Source organism: Nipponia nippon, unplaced genomic scaffold (assembly GCF_047370975.1).
Source record: "Nipponia nippon isolate SJK-2023a ecotype South Korea unplaced genomic scaffold, ASM4737097v1 scaffold_4, whole genome shotgun sequence".
Classification (NCBI taxonomy): domain Eukaryota; kingdom Metazoa; phylum Chordata; class Aves; order Pelecaniformes; family Threskiornithidae; genus Nipponia; species Nipponia nippon.
This window is the reverse complement of record NW_028262358.1, coordinates 1,811,258-1,836,342: the sequence shown is the minus strand read 5'-3', so window position 1 is coordinate 1,836,342 and position 25,085 is coordinate 1,811,258. Positions and strand designations below refer to the sequence as shown.

At 45.1% G+C, this 25,085-nt stretch overlaps 1 protein-coding gene across 4 annotated transcripts in view; it reads right to left on the bottom strand.

Annotated features, from left to right (window-relative positions):
- SPTBN1 (spectrin beta, non-erythrocytic 1) overlaps positions 1–25,085 on the bottom strand; it is a 134,552-nt gene that overhangs the window by 77,046 nt on the left and 32,421 nt on the right. For 3 of the 4 annotated variants that reach the window (XM_087777297.1, XM_087777296.1, XM_087777295.1), the window contains exon 2: positions 15,872–16,068. In XM_087777297.1, coding sequence (XP_087633423.1) covers positions 15,872–16,019 — 148 coding nt within the window. In that variant the 5' untranslated portion in view covers positions 16,020–16,068. Of the gene's footprint in view, positions 1–311; positions 849–15,871; positions 16,069–25,085 lie in introns of those variants that run through there. The other variant, XM_009476131.2, reaches the window with a different exon arrangement.

The window sequence follows — 25,085 nt, the reverse complement described above, 5'->3', positions numbered from 1 at the left end:
TAAATAGAAAGACCACTTCCTCACTCTCCCCCTTATTGTTCTAAGCGACTTGGTCTGGGTTAGTCCTCATCTGTAATGCTGAGTGGCTCAGAGGCTGGACACGCATCTTAACGCTGTGTAAGACTGAGGACACCTTCAGAGAGATAAAAGCCACACAGTTATCTCTTAAAAAAACACAAAGCTTTTTCCTATAGCGTGAATTTTGGCTTCTCTCATTAACACCTTGATGCAATGAGAACAAGCCCCGACTAACATGTTTACGGGAATCATATCATAGCAACACCTACAAAAAAAACCCAGCAGAGGCTTACCTTGTAACTGCTTGAATCTTCCTTCTAACTGGTTATAGTTATACGGCACCTGAGCTGCATATCCTGGGGACAACGGCCCAGGCATACTGGTCAATTTTTGTAATTCCATTTACAGGTAACACAGAGATACGATGAACTGCAGCATAAAGGAACCACAGGTTTCTCTACCGTACATCCAAGTAAATCCCAGCTTCCTCAGCAGTTTGGCTTCAGTGCCTAGAGAAAACGCTCTCACTGAGCCCTAAGTAAATACCAGCTTCGGTTCAAAATCCAGCGGTGCGAGTTGGCTGTAAGTTGTCTGTAACGGATTCAAACTTAAAGCACCATGAGGGGTTTTTTGGTGTTTTTTTTTTTTCCCCCCAGCTCCACTACAGGCAACTCTCACGTGCTCGAATCTGCTTTCAAATTCTCGCCTGGCTCTGGCGAAACTAAATCAAATAAAAGCAAGCCTGCGATTCAGCCCAAAGTCAAAGCAGCATGGAGCCAGGCGCTGCCGTCCTCGCCAGCGCTTCCAGGAGCCGCGCACACCTCAGACCTTTCTGCTGGTTTGTAATATAATCAGCAGCCGCCTGGGTGCGGGCTGATGTCACTTCATTACCATACAGCACGGCGGAGGAAACGAAGGCTGTACCAAGGGCGAAGGGGCGGCGGAGCAGGGGAAGAGCGGGACGGCAGATGCAACGCTGCAGCAAGTTCTTCCGCTGGGTGCATCCCGCGCCGCCCCGCGCCCCGGGAGGCGAGGCGGCAGCGGGGTCCCCAGCACTCTGCTCCCAGCGCGCCGCCGCGGCCGCGGCCAACGGTGGTATCTTCCTCAGCGAAGCTGGTGGAATTACAATCTTTTGTTAAGAGCCTCATGTAACGGAAAAGTCTCAGATTACTATCACATGAAAAGGAGGGCACTTTTCCTTATTTATCTGCAAGACTGCTCGCTTGAAAAAGTAACACACACACACAGAAGCACTCATTCGGTATTTAGCAACAGGCGAGGAGGCGACGCAGAAAGAGGTACGCTCCAGCACACTGGGAACAAACGAAAGCTTTGTGAGAAGGTTCTTTAGACAGCCGATTCCTGTCGCTCCGCTTTATGTTACTTGTCGATATTGAGGATCTTGACATCTATGTATGTGGCTCCTCACCCGTTTATCAGCACGCTGGGTATTACAACAAGATTAATGGTTGTCTGGGCTATGCACTGGAGGGGGAGGGCTATAACGTAAAGAAGGATGCCCTGCCTCTGACTGGCACCTTAATACCCTGCTGTAATACAGAGGTGTGCACAAGAGCAGCAGGGCTAGGCACGAGGAGTCAGTTCCTGCAGGTGATAATGGACCGAGGATGTCGGTTTTCCCTCGGGGCAGGAGCTCCTAGCCCTCACTTATTCATAAGTGAAATTAAAAGGTCAATTCCGCCTTCATACGCTCAGTATGTAGCATTTGCCTGGTCATTTTCAAAACTGCTGATAATGTTCACGCAAATGTTTTCTTTTTTTTCTTTTCTTGCATTTCCAAATTCCTTTCCAATGGAATCCATGTTCCCCTCCCACTCTGTCCCCTCATTAAACATTTCAAAATGTTGCCTTTGTTTTGATTCACAAGTTTCTAGTCACGTAGTAATTTATGTGAGGACAATTTCTGTGGGAGAAGCTCGGTCCACTCCCACTGACTCTCTGCAGCCCTAGCTCCTGCTAGGCGTAAGGTGGGAATCCAACCAGCCGTTGCCAGCACACCGGGGAACAGACGCGCAAGAAGTCCAACCACGAACACTGCTAACATAGGGAGAAGTGATGGAAGTCAACGCTTCCCAGCTGAAGCTGGGGTTTCCAAAAACACACGGACTGTTGAAAATGCCTGAATTGCTCCCGAGGTTATAAACACACTTAAAATATTTATGGCTTTTAACTATACTGTTTTACTTAAAACAACAACACAGCCCTAGCCCAGAGTTGCTTATTACATTGATACAGAAGGGCTTTTACTAGCATGTTTCAGTGAACCCCTTTATATCAATATAGCTGTATTCAGGCAAGCCTTTTGGTACTACAGCAGACCTCAAGTAGAGCCTAGAACATTTTTGAAAGCTGGCCTTCAACCTTTCCAGCACTACCTACACTTGTGCCACTAAGGAGCATTCAGCTGCCCAAGACAGACTTCACAGTGCCAGGGAAGAAAGCGACTGTCCGCAGGGGCAGCTACAGCATCGCCGTGCAAGGGACCGAGGTACCGGAGGCTCGCGCCCTCACGGCGTGTTTGCAAGGCGAAAGGGGGATCTGAGGAAGCACCTGCGCTCGTCGTCGCTGCGGCGGGCAGGATGCTGCTCTCCTGACAACAATGCGCTGACGCGGCACGGCGAGTCCCCCGTTCCTGCTAAACCTTCCCCTGATAATCTCTGTACAGGCAGCTGTCCCTCCCGCACGTGGGGACCCAAGACGCTGCACTTGTGGGATTTCCAGGCTGGGATGGGAGAGAAGAAGGGCAACACAACAATACAAAAAGCCTCCAAAATTTCCAGGAACAGAGCTCAGTAAACTGAGCCGTTAATATACAAACTCCCCGAAAGCTCAAGGAGCACGTTTTACCCAGCACACAAGTACGGGCTTATTTCCGTCACAAATTTTTTTCCTGCAGCTTTCTACCAACAGCAGCTTTTGCCTGCGATGCCTGACCTACGTTATAATTAAAGGAAACTCTTCCCCCGGAGAGCGGGCAGGCAGCCAGGCCCTGCCTGCAGGCGTATCAGCTCACTGCTGTCCCACCCTGAGCAAACAGGTGTTGCTGTGCAGCTCAGGAGGTAAAACTGAAGTCCAGGTGACTGACAGGAGAGCTGGAGCATTTTTAACACCATGAAGGCCCTAAATCGGGAGCCAGGAACTCTTCCCCAGCTGAAAGCTTTCCCAACACCTTTGGCAGGCAACGCGCTAACGCACGTGGCCATTATTAAAATATTAAAAAGTGAAATATTACAAAAGCAAAACATGAAAAACTAAAAATAATCACTTGGCTTTGACCCATATAAAACACAGACTAGCTTTCCCCACCCCGTCATAAAACATTACCACCACATACACAAATTTACACTTCAGATTGTCCCCTGTGGGACAACTGAATCTGGTAAGCCTAAGATTCCCAAGAAATACTGAACAAAAGTTGGGGTGGGTGTTTTTTTTGTCTGTGTCCCTTCTCTGTGTCCCCCTAATTCTGGCCTACCCAGTAGCACTAAATGCTACCTTAAACAGAGGGAATTGCAGCAGGTATGGAGCGGTGCAGGCTACGCAGCAAGCAGGGGGAAAGCTAAAGGAAAAGGGAAGAATCTGTGTTTGAACTGTGCTTGAACTCGTTTTGTTCGAGGTTTGAAAAACAGACCCAAGACCCTACCGTGTTGTGGAGAACTCGGCAGCACTCACGGTGAAATTCTGAGCTCGTTTTAGCTGCCACCCAGGCTGGCATTTGGGCCGAGGAACAGGTCCCCGAGCAACAGATGTGACGGCCTTTGTTAATGATGGTATCAGCTCCTGGGGTGGCCCTGATCGCCAGGTGCTGCCGCCCCATCTGCCAAAGCACCACCGCCGCTCTGCCGGGCCCCGGCGCGCCTTTCGAAGGCTCCGCTTCACAGGCGGGTGGTAATTCAGTAGAAAGAGCAACGCAAAATGGGGATCGGTCTGTATTTGTGAAACTCTACACCGTATGAAGCAAGACTTCTTCAAAACGGCATCCTGCCAGTTCCCATTTTCATTTGAGTCACATCAATCCTAATACATTCGTTCGCTGTTGACTCCAAAGTAGTAAACCTGAGACCTGCTTACTGCTGCTATGTAGCAATGCATCGAATCGATCACAAGGTTCTCACACGCAAAACCCTTTTTTATACCTGGTTTCTACTCATTTTCTCTATTTCTTTTTAATTGACTAAGCCCTTGACATTACTAATTAGATAATACATTACAGAGATGAATTCATGCTTTAAAGGCCATAGATAAGATAACTTTTAGCACTGGTCCCAGTGTAACTTATCAAATCAACACAGCTTGAAATTCTCTGGTGTAACTCATCACTGATTACACTATTGGAGAAAAATAAGGGCCAAATCGTGTATTAAGTTTAGTATATCAGGGAGGGGGGGTTGTTGGCTTTTTTTCCCCCCTCTAAATTTTGTTCTCAGTTTTCTCCCATGGCTGCGAAATAATTTTTGCTTGCATTCTTTGAATTGTACTCTCCCATAGTACTCAACTGGTAATGATGGCTTGCATTATTTGTGTACTTGTTACGAGTTATTAAATAAAAACACAAATGATTACCCAGTTAGCGATAAAGCAAAGCGTGACTTGGCTGATGTGATTAGAGCTTTGCAAAGCCTCAAGGAGAACAAGAGGTTGATTACAGCACTATTACGAATGTAGAAGTAACATCTGGAGGCAGGTGCGTACCCCAGAACAGAAGAGGATCTGTCCCGGGATCTGTCTTTATGTGGTTCTGAGAATTGCTGCTGAAGTGAACGGGCTCCTACCACAAAGGAAAAACCTAACATTTCTAAGAAAAAAACTAATGTTAGATCTAGCAAAATTACCATCCAAACCCCTAATCATCAGTGTTTCTAAGACTGAACAAAACTATCACTTTTCTCAGCCAAAAGAAATCCCATGAGAAAAATCTTCGCGTAATCTCAAAAAAAGTATAGACAAAAGACCCTCTAAGAAATTCCTGGCCAAGGATCCAGTTCATAACTTCTGCAGAAAGTAACTGGTAAACGTGCAGCGTTAACGTCACTCACACAGCCTCGCTAGAATTGGAATAGCTAGAAATTCCCCGACAACCTCATCCATCCATCAATCTACGGGATCTTCCACCAATAAAGTCAACCAACATTGGCTGGCGTCACCGGGTCAACAATGAAGACGGCCTGTGTGGTGGGCACGATGTTCAGAACAGGCCCACCCTCAAAACACGCTCCCTCAATGCATACGTGGAAAACCAAGAAAGCAACGCACAAAATGTTCCCTGGCTACCATAAAACAAATGCACGCTTTGTACTGTCGTGTTCCGAAAGAAAGATGCGATTTTACAACTCCACAAATGACAATTATCTTTCTGATGGGAAGCAGAATGCACAGCAGAGCTTCAATAATTACAAATCTGGTTAATCATCACCCTTGTCTTTCCTCTTTACTCTTATTTGCTCTTGTAAATTCTCTAGTTGGTGACTAACTAGAAAAAAATTACAAGATAAAAAGGATGATTTATTAATCTAAATAAAATGCCACAGAACTCACATAACGTTTGCTCTTCTCCTGAAAGAGGGTAAAGTTCTTACACATCCCCTCAGCGCCACATGAAAACTGCAATCCTGTTTGCCTTTGACTTCTCTGCTGATACCCCCGTCTACACAGTAAAACCAGAATCTCTCCTTATATATGCAATAGAGTAAGGAAAGATGGGGTTTTGCTGTGGATTGTTCTAGAATGGAATAGGAAATAGTTATTTTTATCGTATTTGGCAATTTGCATAACATGAATCCTGAAGAGCTAGCTGTTTTCCCTCTAGTTTCTAAGATGCTGGAACACAGAGAGAAGCAGCCCACACACTAAGCAGAAATGAGCATGCCAACTTAATTACCTCCTCTGCAGGTATCAGTGGGAACAGAACCATTCATCTTCCAAACCCGCCATTTCCTGCAATACTTAGCAACTGTCTCAGAAGAAGGTGAAATAAATACAAACAAAACAAGAGATCTTCTCTTAGGTAGCATTTCTATTTCAGAAAGTATTTTGATTTTTTTTGTTTAAAGGGGATGTTAGGTCAGTGGCAAACAGCAAGGCATTTGGTCCTCCAAGTCCTTTCCAGATAAGTGAGTCTGGGACTCTCATGGGCTTGGGAGAGCCAACGCAATCAAAACGTAAGAGAAAGGGGCAAATTAAAAAGCAAGAGCCAACGCGGGTTTTTATTACAGAAGGGTCTGTTCACATTTTCCTTTTGCCGTGTCCAGGCTGGCCTTCCGGCAGCTCCGCGCCGGCTCCCAGGCACAAACCAACTCTGGGCTCAAGATGAACCTGTAGGTTGTGACGTCTGACGCCAAAGCAGCACAAAACCTTTGGGAATCTGCTCACAAATCAGGCCAGAATATCAATTTATTCCTGAAACTGGGTCAGTTCCACCTGGTTTCGGGTTTCAGTTTACACAAGTCCCAGATGAACAGGAAAGTTGACATGGCTTTAGTAACAGCGCGTCCTTGCTAACTGCAGCAGCGCAACGCTTGCCAGGAGAGCCCGCAACAGAGAGCTACATGAGCCGCTCGCGTTTGGAAGAAATCACGGTTTGTGCCGATTCGTACCCCAGTCCAAATGGGTTCTTCTGAACTGCCCTGCTTCCCATGCTCCCTGAACTCATCAAAGCAGGGAAGCCGTCCCTGAAAAACTGTAGCAACTGCATTCACAGGTTTTGTTTGTGGCCCTTGACACGCTTGCTCCCTGACTTAGATGAATAACCCTCAAAAATCAAGCATGGTGCACAGGTATGCACTTAAGATACTCGCCTTCTGTGAAATTTTGGCACGAAAAGACTTTATTTTAAACCAGAAAATTATTTTTTGTGGGTTTTAATGTACTTTTTCAGAAGCTGGAATTATTTTCGCTGCCTCTCCCTCCCTCCTTTCCTCCTCTATCGGAATTGCATCTACATTTATATGTAGGAGAGAGAAAGAGATTCCCACCCTCCTTTCTCTTTCCTTCCTTTTGCACGGTTTTCTTTTTTCCCCAGTTTGCCCAGTTGCTACACCGTAATCACTCAGGCATGAAAATTCAATCTCCTGCTACTCCTGAGCAAAATGGACACGGGGTGAAAGCAACAAGCAGAACACGCTGATCTTTACAAATCTCCAGAAGCCAGGGTATTTATTTCTACTTATTTCCCCTGCTTCACAAAGACAGACCAGAAGGCATATAAACTATATTAATGTTCGCAAATACATCCCCATTGTGACCAGCCACATTCACATGTGGTCATCAGTTTAGGCAAGAGGAATAAAAAAGTACCTCTCTCTTTTGCCAGGTCCATAACTGGAGGAGCTCAAGCCCCTAAATTAGAAACCTCTGAAGTTAATTGGGCTCCCTACAGAATTTTAGATCCTCTTAAACCTAAGCAACCAAGTTCCTGAAAAGCCGAGGTAGTACAGGCTTCTGCTGATCCTGTAGTTCATTCAAACTGAAAGAGAAGGAAAATGCTAGAAAAAATTGTCGGAAGTTGGGGTTTTTGGTTTTTTGGGTTGTTTGTTGGTTTTGTTTTTTTTTTCCTCCCCAAAAAACATACTAGATGCAGAAACATGAGCCGAAAGCCTCACTTTTACAGCTAACAAAAAAGAGACATCTCTCTGTTTACCTTCTAAAACCTTCTTTCATCGAATCTCACCCACGAAAGTTCCCCATCTGGGAATTGCCTATCTCTGCAAAAAAGCTTAGTGATCAATTGAGAAGTACTAACTGTCTCAAACTTGCGAAGTTGTTATTCCGGAGCAAACCACTTTTTGTATAATGTACAGAATAAATGCAGCAAAACTTCAACAAATCGCCATACGACATACACACACAAAATGTTTGGCAAAAAAATAGTAGTATTTGCTCTGCTCGCTAGAGGAGTTCAAAACTGTTCAGAAGAATGCTAGAAACGAAAAAAGTGGAACTTGGAAGTGGATTTTCATCCTCCTCTCTACTTGTCTGGTCCTCATCCCTATTCCTGATCGTTTTGCCTCTTCCCCATCATCAAGGCAATTCGTCTGAAGGCAATCTGGGTTTGTATCTCTCCAGGATATTACCTCAAGATAGGAATCAAAGCTCTGATCTGAGAGAATGATTTCATCGCTAATCTTTCCCCATTAGAAGAGCTCCAAGGTTAACAGAAATTAGTAAACATTTTTTAATCCCGTATTGAATTTCACTTTGCAGTATGCTCTGCTAGACGTTATTTATACTTCGGGGAGTGCTTTCATGCAGTATCCAAGCAACAAATAGAAGGAAAGATGCAAGGCACATTACAGATTTGGCTGAATAAATAAAATAAATACAGAAACATCCCTAGCTTGATGCTAAAGACATGAGACGAGAACATTCTCTTCTGCATACGCATTTTTTGTGGAAAGACTTCTTTTAAATTATAGGCTCATGACTAGGTTTTGAAATGCATCCGCAGCCAACCTCATCCCTGATAGAAGTCATAAATTAAAAAAAAAAATTAATTGCCATTATTGGCGCGTAGTTTCTATAACCAAGAAATCCTTTCCATTAAGACGACTCAGCAAAATACCTAAAAATAATCTCATTTTTTCAATGAAGGGTCATTAATAGTTATCCCATGGTTTCTCTGTATTTAATATCCCCAAGGCATTGATTCCAACAGCAAAGAACATTATCGTCTGTTCAGTCTTCAGCGTTCCCGCGATGGGCCACTGTGGCTCAGACTCCCAGCTGTGGTTTCCAGCACGGCCTCACAGAAGCCCCACGGTCCAGATACTCAGCACGGCCTCGCAGAAGCCAAGGGAGAATGCCAGCTTATACCAGCCGACAATCTGGCTGGTAGGTCTCCTCCTACATCACCAGCTTCAGCGTGGTTTTATCCCAGCTCTGCTGTTGTGCCTGGCTTAGCCCTCCCTAACTAGACGGAGGGTATCTCACGGCGAGTATTCTTCCTCTCCTCGAGCAGCCGGTGCAGCCGGCGCGTTTTACTCCCTGCGCAAACCCTCCTCCCCCTGCCTCTCCCTGCCAGGCTTGCCTGTCCCTGCTTCAGCTGATGCAGAACGCTGCATCTCACTCATCTCAGTGTTGCGGGCAGCCAAAAGCACGGCCCCCGGTGCTTTTACTCTTTCCCGATGCCTTGGTGATGACTGGATGATGAAAACTAAAACAGCCAGGAGAGAGCTGTGCCAGTCTGGGCATTAAGGCACGGCTCTCGCCTAAAAGCAGTGCAAGTGAGGAAGCACACCATGCAAGTTAGTGCGGTGCCAATGTCTCTAATACCCAGGGTATGATAAAGCAGATTTACCTGCTTTCGGGATTACCCTCATGGGTATTGCATTGCTAATATCCTAAAAGCAGACAGGCATATGCACGCATGCACACAGGGTCAGCATACACGTGTTAAGTTTTCCAGCTTCTTCCTCAAGGTACAGATGGCTTTTTTTATTTAATCACTTAACTACAGTACAGAATTCTGTTGTACCTTATTTTGCTAAATTACTGAACTGCTGTCCAAGCACAGAGTCAGCCCTCTGGGCGTAAGGACTGGCGTGTGTCTGGAGCTCTCCACAAGAAGCTATGAGAAGCAGATATGGTACCTGTATCCCAGTCCAGGAGCTTACTGCACAAGAATTCAAAGATCTAAAGATCGATCGGTACAGGCTCACTTGCTGGCAAGATGCTGGGCTCTCCAGCGTACACGTCTAACTCGACAGTGCTTAGTCTTGAAGGAATTTAATCAGAGACATAAAATGACTGCAGCTGTCAGACTTTCCAGAGTGGGGCTACCAGCGACTGCTCCTATCCTGCTCCCTCCCCAAAGAAGCAAAAAGTCTATTTTTCCAGCTCCGCTTGTCCCGCCCGAGCAACGTGTGCCAGATTACAGTTATTCACCAGGACGCAATCGCTTTCATGCACCACGCTGTTGCTGAGTAATCATGAATGCTATCCATGGAGCAGACAAGCATGCATGATTCCATGCGTGACTCCTCCTAAGTTACATTCAGCGGCACTTTTTTTCAGAAGCTTGGCTCTGTACCCAGGAAGCTACGTTGGACCATGGATCCAATGGTATCCAATCAGACTACGAAGAATCTGACTTACACCTCCACGTAGTTTGCACACTACTTGTTTGATTCTGGGGAGAGAGACCAAACCCCCAAACTATGCGTAACTGATACCAAAAATCATGTTACTATAGCAATGAGAGACAAATGACCCCGGTACCAAATCACAGATTTGATGGGACATCATTGAATACAAGTTGTTCGCGTTTACTTGGAAGTTATTTTACGTACCATAGACATACAGTGACACTTCTTTTTGGGTCCGTCTACGGATGACCTTTAAAAATAAAAATGCTAAGAACAAAATATTATTTATTGTCTGGTTTTTGCTATTTGCTTTAGAAACAGTTCTCCACCAGCAACTCTAAAAGCAAACACATAAATCACCAGTGACAGATGGGCTAAGCTTTGTCTTGTTTTATGGTAAGAGCAGAGTGTTCGTCAGGAGTCACAGCCAGCACTGCAGGCGACATGCGTAGTACAGCAGCTTCTCCGCTGCCGTGCTCTCTCCCTTGACGGCTGCACGACATAGAACACGCAAAACGATACTCCTCTTTCTAACACCAGCCTCCTACGAGTTCTGGTGAAGTGCTGCAGCTTAGAAACTACAGCTGAGAAATTGTTCCAGAAGTAAAATTCAGAAGGAAAGCACTGGGTGAGGCTGACATTTGGAAAAGCGTTTGTTGAAATAATTCCATCAGCTTTTATCTGAGCAAAGTAAGATTTTGCACAATAAGCCCTTTCACGCTCACCTGAGCAAGCCTGCATCAGGCCTTTGGCTGCTAAACAAACACCGGGACTAATAACCAGCACTGCCGCCCCGCTGCCGAGAAGATGCATCTGCAGTTTCACTGCTGTAAGATTTTTAGTTCTGTTTAGTGTCAAGTGAATCCTTCACACACCCTTCAAACTTGATTTACAAGCATCAATATACTGCTGAGTTCTCCTTCCTTAACCACTTGCTGTTATGAAAAGTAGTGCACTGATTTTCAAGTCCCAGGTAGCTGAGGCACTGGATATTCATGAAATGTACTGCAAGAGATTCTTCTCAGTATGCTCTTTCAAAGCCAAGAATAAACGAAAGGTTTATTCTCTTAAGCTCTAAATCATTGTATTTTGTCCTTTTTTATTGACTTGAGACCTGAAATTCATTCTGACCACGCAGGTTTTTTTCTATCTTTAGTGTATACTCAAGAGTGAAACAGTAGAAACTTTGCTGAGGCAGATGCTAGACAGCAGGGACGAGCAGGTGCACGATACCTGCAGAGTACTACAAGCGGGATCTTCCTTTTCGCTTTTTTGGGGGGTTGTTCTGCTGACTTTTTTGCACTGGAGCTCGGGGGGGTGGGGTGGGGTGGTGTGGCTCAAACATCAGGGCCAAAAGGGCTAATAAACAGTACCCAGCACTTCCCCATTGCAAGCTCTCTCCATCTTCTTTATCCTTAAGAAACAGGTATTCCGCTATATTAAAAAGAAAAAAAAGAAAACAACTTTTCCATAGTATAACTTCAGTAACAATTTCAATTCTTTTCCCCTTTGCTTCTGGGAGAATTTAAGTTAGTGGCGTGAATTACAAGCCTCGTTTCTCTTTGTGCAATAGGGACAACTAAGGAAAGCTGCAGGACGAATGCAGTCTCCTCCCCCGTATCCCCCTGTAAGGCTCAGGAACAGCGACGTGCAACACCAGCGGGTGCCCTGACCCACGCACGGTCGCTTAGGTGGGGCTGGAAAAGGAATGCACAGCTCCATCTGCCCCGCGCTAAGGAGATACGCCTCTGTTATTTCATAAACTTTGAAACTATTTTTGATTCATATGCCAGACAGCTGAGTCACAGACCTTCTGGTCACTCAGGTGAACACAGAGGACAAAAGGGCAAAATACAAACGAGCAGAAAAGCGAGTAACTTTAGCCAAGCATTTTTTAATATTGAATTAGCTAACTGAAGAAATGGAAAGTTTTGGAGGTGATGGTTCTCATACTAGCTGAAAACAGCACCTGAGATGGCGAGCGTGGTACATCTGAACGTTCCAGTCCCAGTCTGAGTGTGAAAAACTCTGCTGAGCAACTGAGCTGTTTCTTAAGGCTTTCCTAAGAGCTCTATGCGCCGCCAGGGCGCTGCACAGCAAATCTTGTTAGCTAACGGTCCTTGGTAGACGAAATCCACCACCTGAGGATTTGTGAATGAAGAATTTTGCACAAACATGATATCTCTTTGGCTTCTACAGAGCAGGTAGAATTACCTGGTCTTCCAGCAAGACCTTGCACAGAACCAGAGAGAACAAGGACAGGTGAAAGATGATTTCCTACCGTGGGATATCTTACTTTACCAAGCAGATATCAGTTACCTTCTTTTCATATCATTTGCAGAGCGAGTCAGTTCAACGTGAATGGCAACCAATCCGGCTGCACATCCCTTCGAATCCGGGTTCTGATTGAAAGCCAAGTTCCCAGGTGATTTATTTGTTTTAAACTGAAACAATCCTTTGCATTCTGAGTTCCGTGGTATACAGACCGTTTTAATAATATCGGCTAGCAGCTGCTGTGCTGACTGTAGTGCTTTTCTGCTATTATCATGTCATACCTGCTTTAACTGAGCTTTTCTCCAATACGCTGTCTGTTCTGACCACTGTCTCCTGCTTTGCTCTTTAAATATTTCAACATCCTGCTGGAACATGGGGCCATTATGAGTCTTTCTAGAACAGAGTATCAGACTGGCTACAGGACTCACTTCTCGCCTACTCACTCTCTACCTTTCTTTACCTTAAAGGAAATCAGCTTCATTTGCATTACAGTAAAGTAGAATCCATACAAGATGGAAGCTTCACAGAAGAGGCACTTCGCAACTTGTGGAAGAACGTGGACAGAAGATGCTTGCACCAACAGAAGGATTCACACTGAGCATACAACCATTAGGCAGGCAGCGCAAAATGCCTACGGCTGTTCTACTTTTGAACGCAACAGCTTGCATCTTATAGATGGGGAATAAAGAACCAGTGCCTGGTCTGTTCATTTTGAAACCTTTTGTACTAGGACAAGGAGATAAGGACACATTTGCATTTCATAAACTGCAAGACGCTGATAGTCTTTTGATTTATCTTGTCACTTCAATGAAAGACGGACATACTGGAGGAGCTGGACATCCACAGGCAGTCTTTAGATACAGCTAACCTAGGACCTCTGGAAAGAAAAATGCTGTTGTCAGAAGATGGGCAGTCTTGGAGATGTAGGAAGATGCTCGTGCTCGCAAACAGCCAGTGCCCATCTAAGTCAGACTGGAGTGCTCTTCAGAAAACCTGGGCCCTGCAGGTGGTGCACAACTACTTCTGCTTCAGAGCGCAGTGAAAATTCACCCAGGAGAAAGCGATGGTGCAACAGACAGTCAAACTTACGGGCTTCAGAGCCCAGAAGAGCCTCCTGATGTCACCCAGTCTGGCTTTGTGTGCACTACCAGCCACAGGCTTTCACACAGCGATGATCGTGCCTGATCCCGTGACAAGCAGCTGAATTAGAGCACACCTTTCCAGAAAGGGCCTGTCTCGATTTAAAGGGTACAATGGCAGAGATTATTGCTACCCCAGCTCCAGGCTGCAGCTGTTAAAAAGCTGGAAGTGCCTTTCTGGGGAGATGCAAGGGAAGATTACCCACCAGACAGCGTATCTGAAAATATACGTTGAACGGTGCCAGGAGTACCATGGCTCAGCCTTTCACGATAACCACTGATTTGCAGTACAAACCTCTCTCCCTTCCTCTCTCCCTGCATCGTGATTAGGCTTTCAAGCAGTGCTGCAGCAGTGCGGTATGCTAAGCCAAGTTTTGGCAGCACACGCTATTCTCAACACTAACAGTGGAGAGTTACAGGTATGAAATGCATCAAATGAAAATAACTATGAGTAATGCTTATTGAGAAAAAAAATACATCATACTCTGGGAAAATGTTTAAATACGCCTCTGAACAGAATCTTCAGCAAAATTATTTGCTTTGACGTTAGCATTTGGTTTAGTCTACCTAAATAATTCAAGTACTTTCCTTGCGTTACTTCTTGAAGTAAGAGTTTCGTGTTTATTATTCATTACTCAGGTGGGGAGCTCCGCTTGCCATAAAAGTAAGTGGAACAACCAACTGCAGTAAAGGCTCGATGTGGGACCCAAATGCTGCTAAGGAGTTTTGTACTAAAAGCACTTCCCACCCAAGGAATAGAATATAACCTACAACCACTCCTGTGGCAACCAAAAAACCACACAAAACCCAAGCAAGTCAAGATTCTTCTCTTCTACCACCAGCCTACCACCACAGGCATCAGCTGGGCTGCTTCTGACCCCACCTAACACAGCCCCGTTCCACAGCAGGAATTTACCTGTAATTTCAAACGCACACTGTGATGAGAACTGCTGTAATTAAAAGTCTTCTAAAGACAGCAAAATTTAACAGACATCCTTTCTGTGAGCAGCTCCATTAAGTCGATACCAGTACTATCCTCAGTAAGGGTTACGTGATCCGCTCTCTACCACCTGCGTGAACTATTTTATTTCCCTGTTGCTCAGCTCCAAACCTGATCCTGCCCTGTGCCTGACATGTAAAGGTGTTCTGCATCTAACGCAATCCCGTGGCCGGCATCAGGAGGAGAAAGGGCACGCTGTGCCCGCAGTCAGTCTCATCAGCAACACAAATGAAACAGATGATACCTTCGTCTCAGAAATGAAACAGATGATACCTTTGTCGCAGTGCAATTAATTTCATAAACCTGTTTCAACATGTTATAAAGTGTTGGGTTTAAAACTCTCCTTGTAACTAAAATTTCACTGGCAGAAAGCTCAGCATATTTTGAGCTTTTTCCATGCTTACAGTATGTCCCACGCTACTGAGGCATTTTGTTCAGAGGTCAGGAATGTGGGCATGCTACCATAAGAGTCAGGAAATCATTTACAGAACGCATAAAAATTGCTTTGCAGGGCAATGCCTCAGAGCTGAGAGGACATGACATAATCTCCTTTCTGCATAAACAAATTTGGCTCATGTACAGCCTTTAATATGCAATAATCGAATGTTTTAAAGAACAACAACAAAAAAATGACCTGATCAAATTTCCTTTCTCTGCTGATGACAGTGTACTTCAGCAGAAGACAGCGCACTTCAGCAGAAGACAGCACGTATTTCAGAAGCTCTGCTTCTTCAGAAAAAAATTATAGTTTCAGCATTATTTACTAAAGGACAACTATCTCCATCTACCACATTCCTCCATTTCAGGACAGGTGAGATGTTTTGAACACCTCCAAATGAAGATATTTTGAAGCAGAATTTTGTCAGCTTTCTGATTTTTTCCAAATCTGGAAACCAACATCATCACGAATCACAGAAACCCGATCAAAACAATTTGAATACACAGCCAAAATGGTTAATATCTGATGAGACTGATGAGGTGAGAAACAGAGTCAGTACAACCTTCTAATTGGGGGGGTGGGGGGTGGGGGGGTGGAACAAACACGGATGAAATCTCTGCTCTCCTGTGCTTACACCAAAAAAGTCTTCACAGTAAATCTGAACAGCCAAGTGTTTGCAAAACTTCAGATATGAGCACATCCTGCAAAGCAACGCGAGACCATCACGTCCCACTGATGTCAATGGATGAAACAATCTCAAAAACTGTTTGGTCAAACTGCACTTGACCTCAGGAACATTTCAGCTCTAGTTTCCCGACAAGGTGCAGGCACTGCAGACAGACAGTATCCCATCCTACCACATATATACAGCATCAGTTTTGCTGATGCGATCAGCACTTACCAGCTAGGGCCTTGATGCGGGATCGTTCAAACAGTCGAGCAGAACTATTTTCATTGTCCCAGTCATCGACATCCCAGCGGTTGTTGACATCGCTGTACTGCTGTTGGATTTCAATATTGTCATAATCTGTCGCTACTGTTGTCGTCATCCTGAGTCTTCTTAACCTATTCTCACCATCAGAGTCTTCTTAAAAACCTCTGTAAGAGAAAAATACATAATAATAACTTAGACAATATACATATATTGGAAGAAAGTTGTAAAATTCGAGCTCAAGACTTCTGATTTCAAAAACCAATGACTTTTACTCGAAACCTGGGCACAAGCTCAAGAACAGGTTAGATACCAACCAGTCCTTCAAAAAGCAACTGAATGCTCCAAGTCTTCTCAAAAAAATGAAATACTTCACAAAAGCAAGATTTCAAGCCAGTAGCTTTGCTGCATACACGTATCCAAAATTGTCACGTTCAACTCCGCACAAAGTGGAACATGTATGAAATAGTGCGGTAAGATACTTTCACAATTGTTATTTTCAAAAGCAGCCTGTCAGCTTTATAAACCTGTGAACGTTGACTAAAGCATATGGAGACATGGATAACCCAGCTAAGAAAAACCTGAAGTGCAAAGACGACCTCAACACCTTTAGGAAATGGTACACATTCTGATGAAAAAATGCAAATGCTTAAAAAGTCACAGAAGCGTTTGACCAGCAGAAGCCTTTTAACATAGATCTGAAGAAACATTTCTTTCCTCACATGCAAATGCTGACTTTGTGACCGGCTCTGGGAATTATCCATGAACTAATCCAGATCAAAACAACTGACTGATGCGTTGCTTTGAACTCTCCCCAGCAACAAAATGGTAGCCCACCAACGCAACTCTTTACATGAGGTTCTCCTCTTTCAGGCAGTCGGATACTGTTAGCATATTCATACCGCTTTCTGATTGGAATTTGCATGTGTACTTATCAGCACTAAATATAAAAGAGCCTAACACCTCCTCAAGGGGAAGAGGAGGGAGGTTATAAACGGCTGCTAAACTGGAGGCTGTGAACCCTGCAGGAACAGCCGTCGGCCTGGGAGCACAGATCCAAAGCTCTCCCCGTCGCTGGGGGCGAAGCGACGGCTGCGTCGCGTCCTCCATAACCCAAATCCCTCCAAAGTCAGCGCTCAGAGAGACCCAAGGGCTGACGCTGAAGAGCGAACACACAATTCACCTTTACAAAAATATGAGAGTTATAAAAAACGCAGGTGAATATTTGGGAAAGGGGGGGCGACTGGGTTTTAACAGGAATGGTCGGGCGCCCTGCCCGGCCGTCTGGTGCCACCTACTGCCGGAGGGGAGCAGGGCAGGGGACAGCACCTTCTCCTGCCCGCATCCCTGCCCCGCCACCTCCCTGCGGCAGGGAAACGATGGCCTCGACAGCCCGCGTTCAGGCCAAAAGCTGCGGACATCCTGCAGCCGACAGAAACCCAGCTCGCAGGGGAAAAGCAACGCGTTTACCGTCACCGCTCGCGCACGCCAGAGGCATTAATCTTCCAGACGGTCCTAGGATAAAAAGGCCGGATTGATTTTCTGCTGTTCCCCACCACAGACGAGAAGGTTCCGCCCGTATTTACTCGCAAAATAATCCCTTCGCTTTGCGGAGAAAGGGAAGCGAGCCGCGCTCCAGGCTCCTACGTAAGCAGCTGTTGCCGAAGCCTGTTTGTGAGCGACTGAACCTTCACAAAAGGTGGGGAAAACCCGCTTTAGTTATGGTAAGCTGCCAACAGACGGAGAGAATATGAAAAAAAAAACCAAAACAAACTTGCTCTGGGAAAAGTCCGTCATCGCGTGCGCCTAGGCTGACATTTTCCAGCAGGGAGCTCTGAGGATGGGTCCCTCCTCGGCCGGACGGATTAAGCCACTACGAGCAAACAAAAGGATGGAGCAGCCAAGACAGGGGAAAGGATTAAATCCCACCCGAAACGCTTCTGCACAGCGTTCGCCACCTGATCCTCATCTAGGATCAAGCCTGGACAAAAGCCTCCCATTGATTCCTGTACACAGGCAGAAATCGGGGCTAATTCCAATTAAATCCATGGAGTAGCCGTGGTACAAACGACGAGTGGAATCAGACTGTTGTACTGCATCAGTTTCAGTCTTTTCAGCTTTCTGTATTCATCAGTGCCCAATGAAGAGGAGGACATATGCCACTGGCAAAGCAGCAGCTCAAACTATAAAAATAAAAGCAGCGACCCTAAAAATGGGATGCAGCAAGACGCTAATTCAGTAGAGATACTACAAGCCATCAGATTTCATTTATTTCTGTATCATCTGCGTTTAGATGTACACATAATCGGACCCAGAATAAATTCAACTATAACTCGTGCTTTATCACTTCTCTTACTCTTCTCGAGCATCACACAAGCAAAATCTATCCCAGGTAAAGCTAAACTGAGCATGAAATGAGCCTGTTATCCCACACCTATAGAGCTAGGAAACCTGCATCCTTGTTCTGATTCTGTAGAGATGCTGAAAATAAAAGCAGCGCCTCTTTCACTGGCTGACATCAAGCTCCTTTTCTGGGATGCGGCTCAACGACAGGGACAGCAGAGGAGGGTAGCAGACACACACTGCAGTGATAAAAATAGGTACCTTGCAGCAAAGCACTTCTGTGTTGAGGTGAAGATAACACAATTCAATCCTTACTGAAATAAGCCGTCCTGCCTTCTTCCAAAGAAAGACCCGGCTACATAATGTGCAACCACCGCCTTAAGAAAAATTGTTTTTCAGCACAGGCTTAAGACTCCTGCTGCAGCTCTGGTCCAGCCCCCACCACCCCCGGTGCCTGCGGGAACAGGGAGGGAAGATAAACACAAGCTCCAGCAGAAACCTCCAGGCTGGAGGTCCTGCAGATGGGCTGAGCCGCAACAGCAGACCGTGCTTCCAAGTTACGGGTGTCCCTGTTTGACAAACGGAGACACCAACACTGTCTGCAACTGCCCAGAGAGTAAGGGGGGGAAACGTTTGGGAATTCTTCTGGAGCTCCTAATGTAGCTGAGTTCACTATTAATGACCCCATCCATAAAATTAGCCCTGCACTTGAAAGACATAAGCTGAAAACACCGTATGTGTGTATAGAACATACACATACATGTAACACGCATACATTTACATACCTATTTTAAGCCCAACATGTTACTTGCACTGACTGCTGCTCAATGCCGTCATTTTATTTGGTCAGACCTCCGCTGCTCGATGATTTCAACAAGCACTTTGTGAGTACAGATTTGTTTTATTGACTGCGCAGTCAGCACGAAGCAGCAGACAGTTGTATAGTGTCCCATTAGCTTACCGCAGCACTCTGCACTCATGCGCAAAGCGCCCGCTAACACCCATGCAAGAAATCACTACAGAATACGTAGCACAAGCAGAAAGCACGGGGCAGAAGCAAGCCTGTGCTCCAGCAGGAACAACCTTTGTAATTTAAACATCCTGGCTGAAATACCAACCTAATAAAGGAACAATGTTTTCTGCAGAGAGCCAAACGTAACATGAATTTCAGCTGTCAGCATCCTGAGCAGTCTCGATAGAGAGGACTCCACGCCGACCCATTCTCAGAACGCAACAGACACGAGCCTGCTGCTAACAAGACATCGTAGAAAAGGCAGGTCCCAAACTTCATTACCATTCACAATTCAGGCACGGACTCAAGGCCTTCCTATAGGCCTTAAAAACAGAGAAAACAGGCGTTGGGATTTCTTAACTACTCCACCTCCTCCGAAACTTATATGCCAGCGCTGTGTGCGCCTGGGCCTCCGAGACATTAGCAGGCAGTCACAGGGACAAGCAAGCACAGGGGTGAACTAACAAATAGCACGCAACTGCTCCAGTCCCCCAAATACTCAGCCCAGACCTGCCATGGTGGGCAAAGAAAGGTTTTGTAAACTCGAAAACTTCTGTCTTCACTGATAAAATAAAGCACTCTATCGCCTTCTGCAGTTGATACAATACTGGAAGACCTTGTAAGACTGAAGAGATGAAACCATTTCATTTCAAAGCATTCTTTAAAATATATTGCATAATTTGAGTGCAGGGGGGTTGGCATTCTCTTCAAAAAGGAGAAATGGCTTGAAGAAAGGATCAGCTACCAGGAAGAGCATTTTCTCAGACAGTTTCAAAGGCAATACCCAGGGGTCAGACCTTTTGTGTTTACTTTCATAAATAAACCAGATTCTGCTCTGTTTGTTTCGCAGATAATAGAAAATAAACAGTTTTATTCAGACCATCTTAAGAATGAATTAATTCTAGAAAAATTCATTGGCTACTTTTAAATGCAATAATGTAATTCACTAAATAGGCTAAGACTGTAATCACTAAAATTCTGCCATAACCACACATCTGGAATTACTTCCCAAGAGTTACATTTATCTTTAAAGTAAACATTATTTTTACAAGAGTTACTATTCTTCCATGAAACATTCTAAGCTGTAGTTAGTTTCATGTTACTCTTACTATCCAAGGATCGTCAAGAGGTTTTATGGCGCTATGATTGAAGAAAATGTATTTTGAACAGCAATCCCCAAATGGTCTCATTATTTATGGAAATAGACTGTTCCCTGGCTAACGGACGGTCCAACCTATTGCAGTTTTACTGACAGTTCAGATAAGTTGCATATGACTGAAGGGCTGAGAGGACTGAAAACGGGATACGGACACTTCCATCTCTAGGTTACAAGACCACATGGTCCAGAGACAAGTACGAGCACAAACCCTGTAACTAAGAGCACGGTCTCTCCAGTTCCTACATATCAGATACGTACATCAAAGAAACCAGAATTACAAACGGCCAGTTTTCCGGTAGCGTTCTCTGAAGCCACGGCTGGACCTTTTTGCAGGACTTCCATCTCCGGATGCTTTCACTCCCAGTCTGTGCTGCTTTTCTCCTACTGATGACCCAAACCAGGGTAACTAGTCCAGCTCTTCAACAACAAATTCACTTTAGAGTAATTATTATTATTAAAAGGAGGAAAATCTAGTTAAGATGTAACCGAACTTTGCATTTATTCTGAGCAATATTCAGCTCCCTCCTAACAGCAGCACAACAGACATTTTTAAAAATATCATTTTAAAACCATATTTAAGCTGGAGAACGGAAACTCTTCTGAGCTCCCAGCCTCCAGCCCCATCTTGTCTCCCCATCAGGGTGAGATTCTCACCTTAGCTTGCACAGAAAGGAAGCTGGCCTGATCACAGGTCAATAGGGACACCTTCCGAGAAGCTCAAGGCTGTATGCAAAATGACATAAATATTCAAACACTCCCACAAGTCAAATTCTGCAAGTATTTAAAAAATACTAGTTAGAAATTCTACAGAACACCTGAATTGAAAAAAAAAAAACGAAGTCCTGTGAGTAAAGCTTAGAAAGACTGGAAAACGCATGTCTCGATTCTGCCCACTTCTTAACCTGAAGTCTAAGGAGCTGGTTTCCAGCCGAACCCACGCTCAGCCCAGAGACCATTGCCTGATGTTGCATGCCCTGCAACACGGTCCTTAGAGAAAGGAGCTTCCCCTGTCCTGACGGGGCAGCGTGGGCAACACGCTCGCTTACATTTCGCCTTGTTGTTTCAGCTGCTAAACCAATTGTAAAATAATAAAAGTACTAATGTGGCAGGGCTTTAACTCCCTTGACCTCCAATATCCTCTCTCTCTTGCGTGCAGGGTCTGGCTCCCAATCCCATCTTTCCTTCGACAAACAGAACCACGGTGTTTCTGCATTTTCCAACCCAAGAGTGCTCCACGTGTTTTGTCTCTCCTTTCCCACTTTGCTGCCCGAGTCAGGCCACCGTCTGGTGCTGACTCCTCTGGCTGTCCACGCTCCGGGATGCGGAGGCCGAGAGCTGAAAGCAGCCTGAAAGGTCATAGGAAAGGGGCGGCCAGGCTGCGCTGCTGGGGAGTCGAATGCCACAACCAGCGTGTAGGGCGCAGACGCTTCAGGAATGCACAAACAAAGCAAGACTGAACCCTCTTTATTCCCAATACAGGCTGGAAAAGTGTGCAAAGGTCATTAAAATCACGCAGCCCGTCCTTCATGAGTGAGGTCTACTTCCCACATCGCAGATAACTCATCATCTGAAAGCCAGCAACCAGGGAGTTAAGAGTGGTTTACAGGCTCTTATTTTTCTTCTGAGGGCCGCAGGATATCATGCTCTAGCTGGGAGACTGGTACATATTGCATAAGCACTGAAACAACTTCAAAAAGTGTTTGTGCTGTTCGCTGTAAACAAAACCACAGCTCACTGTACTGGAAACCCACATGTTTTCAGCAGGGGTGCCTGTACGCACCCGCCACTGACACGTGTAACGCGCAGGACAAAGATTCAGACTGGTTCAGCAAACGCAGCGCTTGCAACTAAGCGCCCGGCGTCCCAGCCAAGAGCACAATGACTGAAACGAAGTTATTTAGTAAACCTGAACCAAATCTCTATTTCAAACCTTTCAGCTCCAGCAAGGATCACTAAAATCTTCTATAGTCTGATTCTCTCCACATTTAAAGCCACAAAATTTCACCCAGTTTCTCATCCATTACCCAGCAAGTCTGGATGCCAACATTTTTTCCTGAAGACTCTAGAATAAATTAATTGATATATAGGGGGTCCAAATTTGTCCTCTGTAATCTGAGGTAGCTCCACCCAGCCGAGGATGCAACCCATAGCGTGCCAACATTATTTGAAGAGCCTGCTAAAAACAGAAAGGGGGCGGAGGGAGGCTTCATATTGGCTTCATCTGAGCTCAGAGGCATAACAGGAGCTGTGGGGTGAGACTCTCTACGTTCCTACATTTCCCTGTGGAGCATCCCAGATCAGATATTGCCTCTGAACCGTCCTCTAGAGAAGCCCATGCCCCTCCACCAAGTATATACAAACCATGAAAAGACTAAACCAGAAAAAAATTGAGACATTTTAGGTAGAAAGTGGCAGCTTTTTGAAAGAAGTTAATAAAGAGGAACACAAAAATCAAGCAGAACTGCACATTACCCACACGTAACGCTTAAGGGTGGAGTAAGCACCAAATCCCTCCTGGGCCTGTCCTTCCTTTCCCCCTCATCACTTGAAGAATGTAAAACACATTTTGCCAAACTGCTCAGGGGAGGGAGGTGGGGAGGGCGCTGGTAATCAGCCATCAGCACGCTTCTAGCGAGCGATATCCTTCCATCTCTACTGAAAGGGAAGGTCTACAGGGATCCAGACAGAGACTGGATGGTGGCACAGTCTGCACCGAGTAACACAGAGGCACGTAACACGCATAAGGATTGTGTCAATAAAACTCCACATACTGCGAGTTAGTATTTATAGCCTAGTCCCAGGCTTAAAGAATACAACCTCCTTATTCAGTTTTTAAGCACAACACAGAGTACTCAACCTCTTTCCTCATATATTTACAGTTTTCCTTCAACAATCGCTGCTGGGCAAGGTTTACACAAGCTGAGTCAGGGCTAAAGGCAATTTAGTAGTTTTGTAAGAGTAAGGTTCAGCTCAAATAAGTACATCAGAAGCCAGTCCAGGGCTGCTCAAGTGAGGTCCGTGGATTAAATACGGCTTCACTCAATCTCACAAGCCACCTTTACATCCAACGTGGCCCAAACTCAGCATCCAAGAGCTCTTGTCTTGTGAAACATCAACTGGGCATTTTCTAAAACCCATCATCCTGTTTTCTGCTTCTAATTAAGTCAATAAAGAAATTCCCATAGATCTCAACTTGGACAGCTTTTAGTCAATTGCTTTTAAAAAACACTTTCATCACCCTCACAGAGTCTTTCCTAAGTCAGTTAAAGGCAGCCTGTTGAATTATTGGGGTATCTGGGAGTGTCCTGCCATGCAAATGGCTTAGGTGGAAAAAAACCTGGGGGACCAGCTCATCAGCTCTGCTCTACAGTTTCTCCCCCCACCTCCGTTCCTACATCTATCATTTGTTAACTTCTGTATCCCAGTTAACAGATCTCCCACCCATTTTCAGGAAGAGCTGCATTTCTGGGTAGGGTAACCCATCCAGAAGGTACCTTTTACAAAGCCTAGGCCCAACGCAAATATTCCCATGAAGTAAAATTCAAGTGCCAGTTCATAAGTTTCAAATAAACCTGCCGAATCCGCTATTCAACCTTTGCATACTTGATCTGGTGCTAGACCATCCAAAAGCAAATGCAGCTGGTCTCTTTGAAACTGAAAAGTGAAAAATAAGCAGCAAAATCAGGGACTATATTCCGGACGGTGACTGGAATAGCATCCCGAATGTTGTTAGGGCTTTACAAGATAAGTAATAAGTGCTCGTGCACCTGCGCGCACCGATCTGTGGGGTCATCTGCGATGAACAGTTGGCATGCCAATATTTTTTCTGAGGAATATGATTGTCAGCAGGCCAAGAGCCCTTCAACTTTTACAGCCCATGTACTTCTTTTACTATAAAACACTTCAGAGAAAATTTTGACCACGGAATTGCCTGAACTTTTTGATAAATAAGATAACATGCTAGCAAAAACCTTCTGATGGTGGTAAGTTAATATAAAGTGATTAAAAATACGAGTAGGCTGGATTAACAATATGCTCACCATATATACCACAACGGGCGCTCATAGTTGTGAGCCGAATGAAATCAACAAGAGGAAATCAACTGGGGTTGAAATCGAAAAGGCTCCAGGTCAGCTCAGTCCCTTCTGGAATTAGAGGAAGGACGTTACTTACCTAGGCTCTCACTGTCGAGATAACATTTATTCTGATACTCCCTTCAGCTTTAGCACAATCCAGATGTTTCACGGTTACAACAGAAGAGACAAGGAAGTGAAAATACGGCTGTCTCCTCTAAAAGAATCCAGCTGAAAGTACTCATGGATGAATATGCTGGGTCTTTAAGCTGGTGGAGGACACCCAGGACATCTTGCCTCATGGTCTGGCAGAAAGGAAAGCTGACTTATTTCAATAGTTATCAACTGGCTTCCAAAGAAACTACTAAAAAGATTCCTTCTACAGTCACTGAGAATTTAAAGGACAATATTTAGTATTACCATGTTCTAGAAGCTATCTGTGGGTTGACCTTCACCCAAAGAATGTGAAAATGTAGAGCAATTGTCTACAGTGGTATTTACCTTTTTCTTCAGGGGCACAAAACAAAGTCTTTTTTAGTATTTTTCAAGTGCTCACGCAGAGCAGAGTTCCAATGAAAACCAGTTTACCCTCAGAAA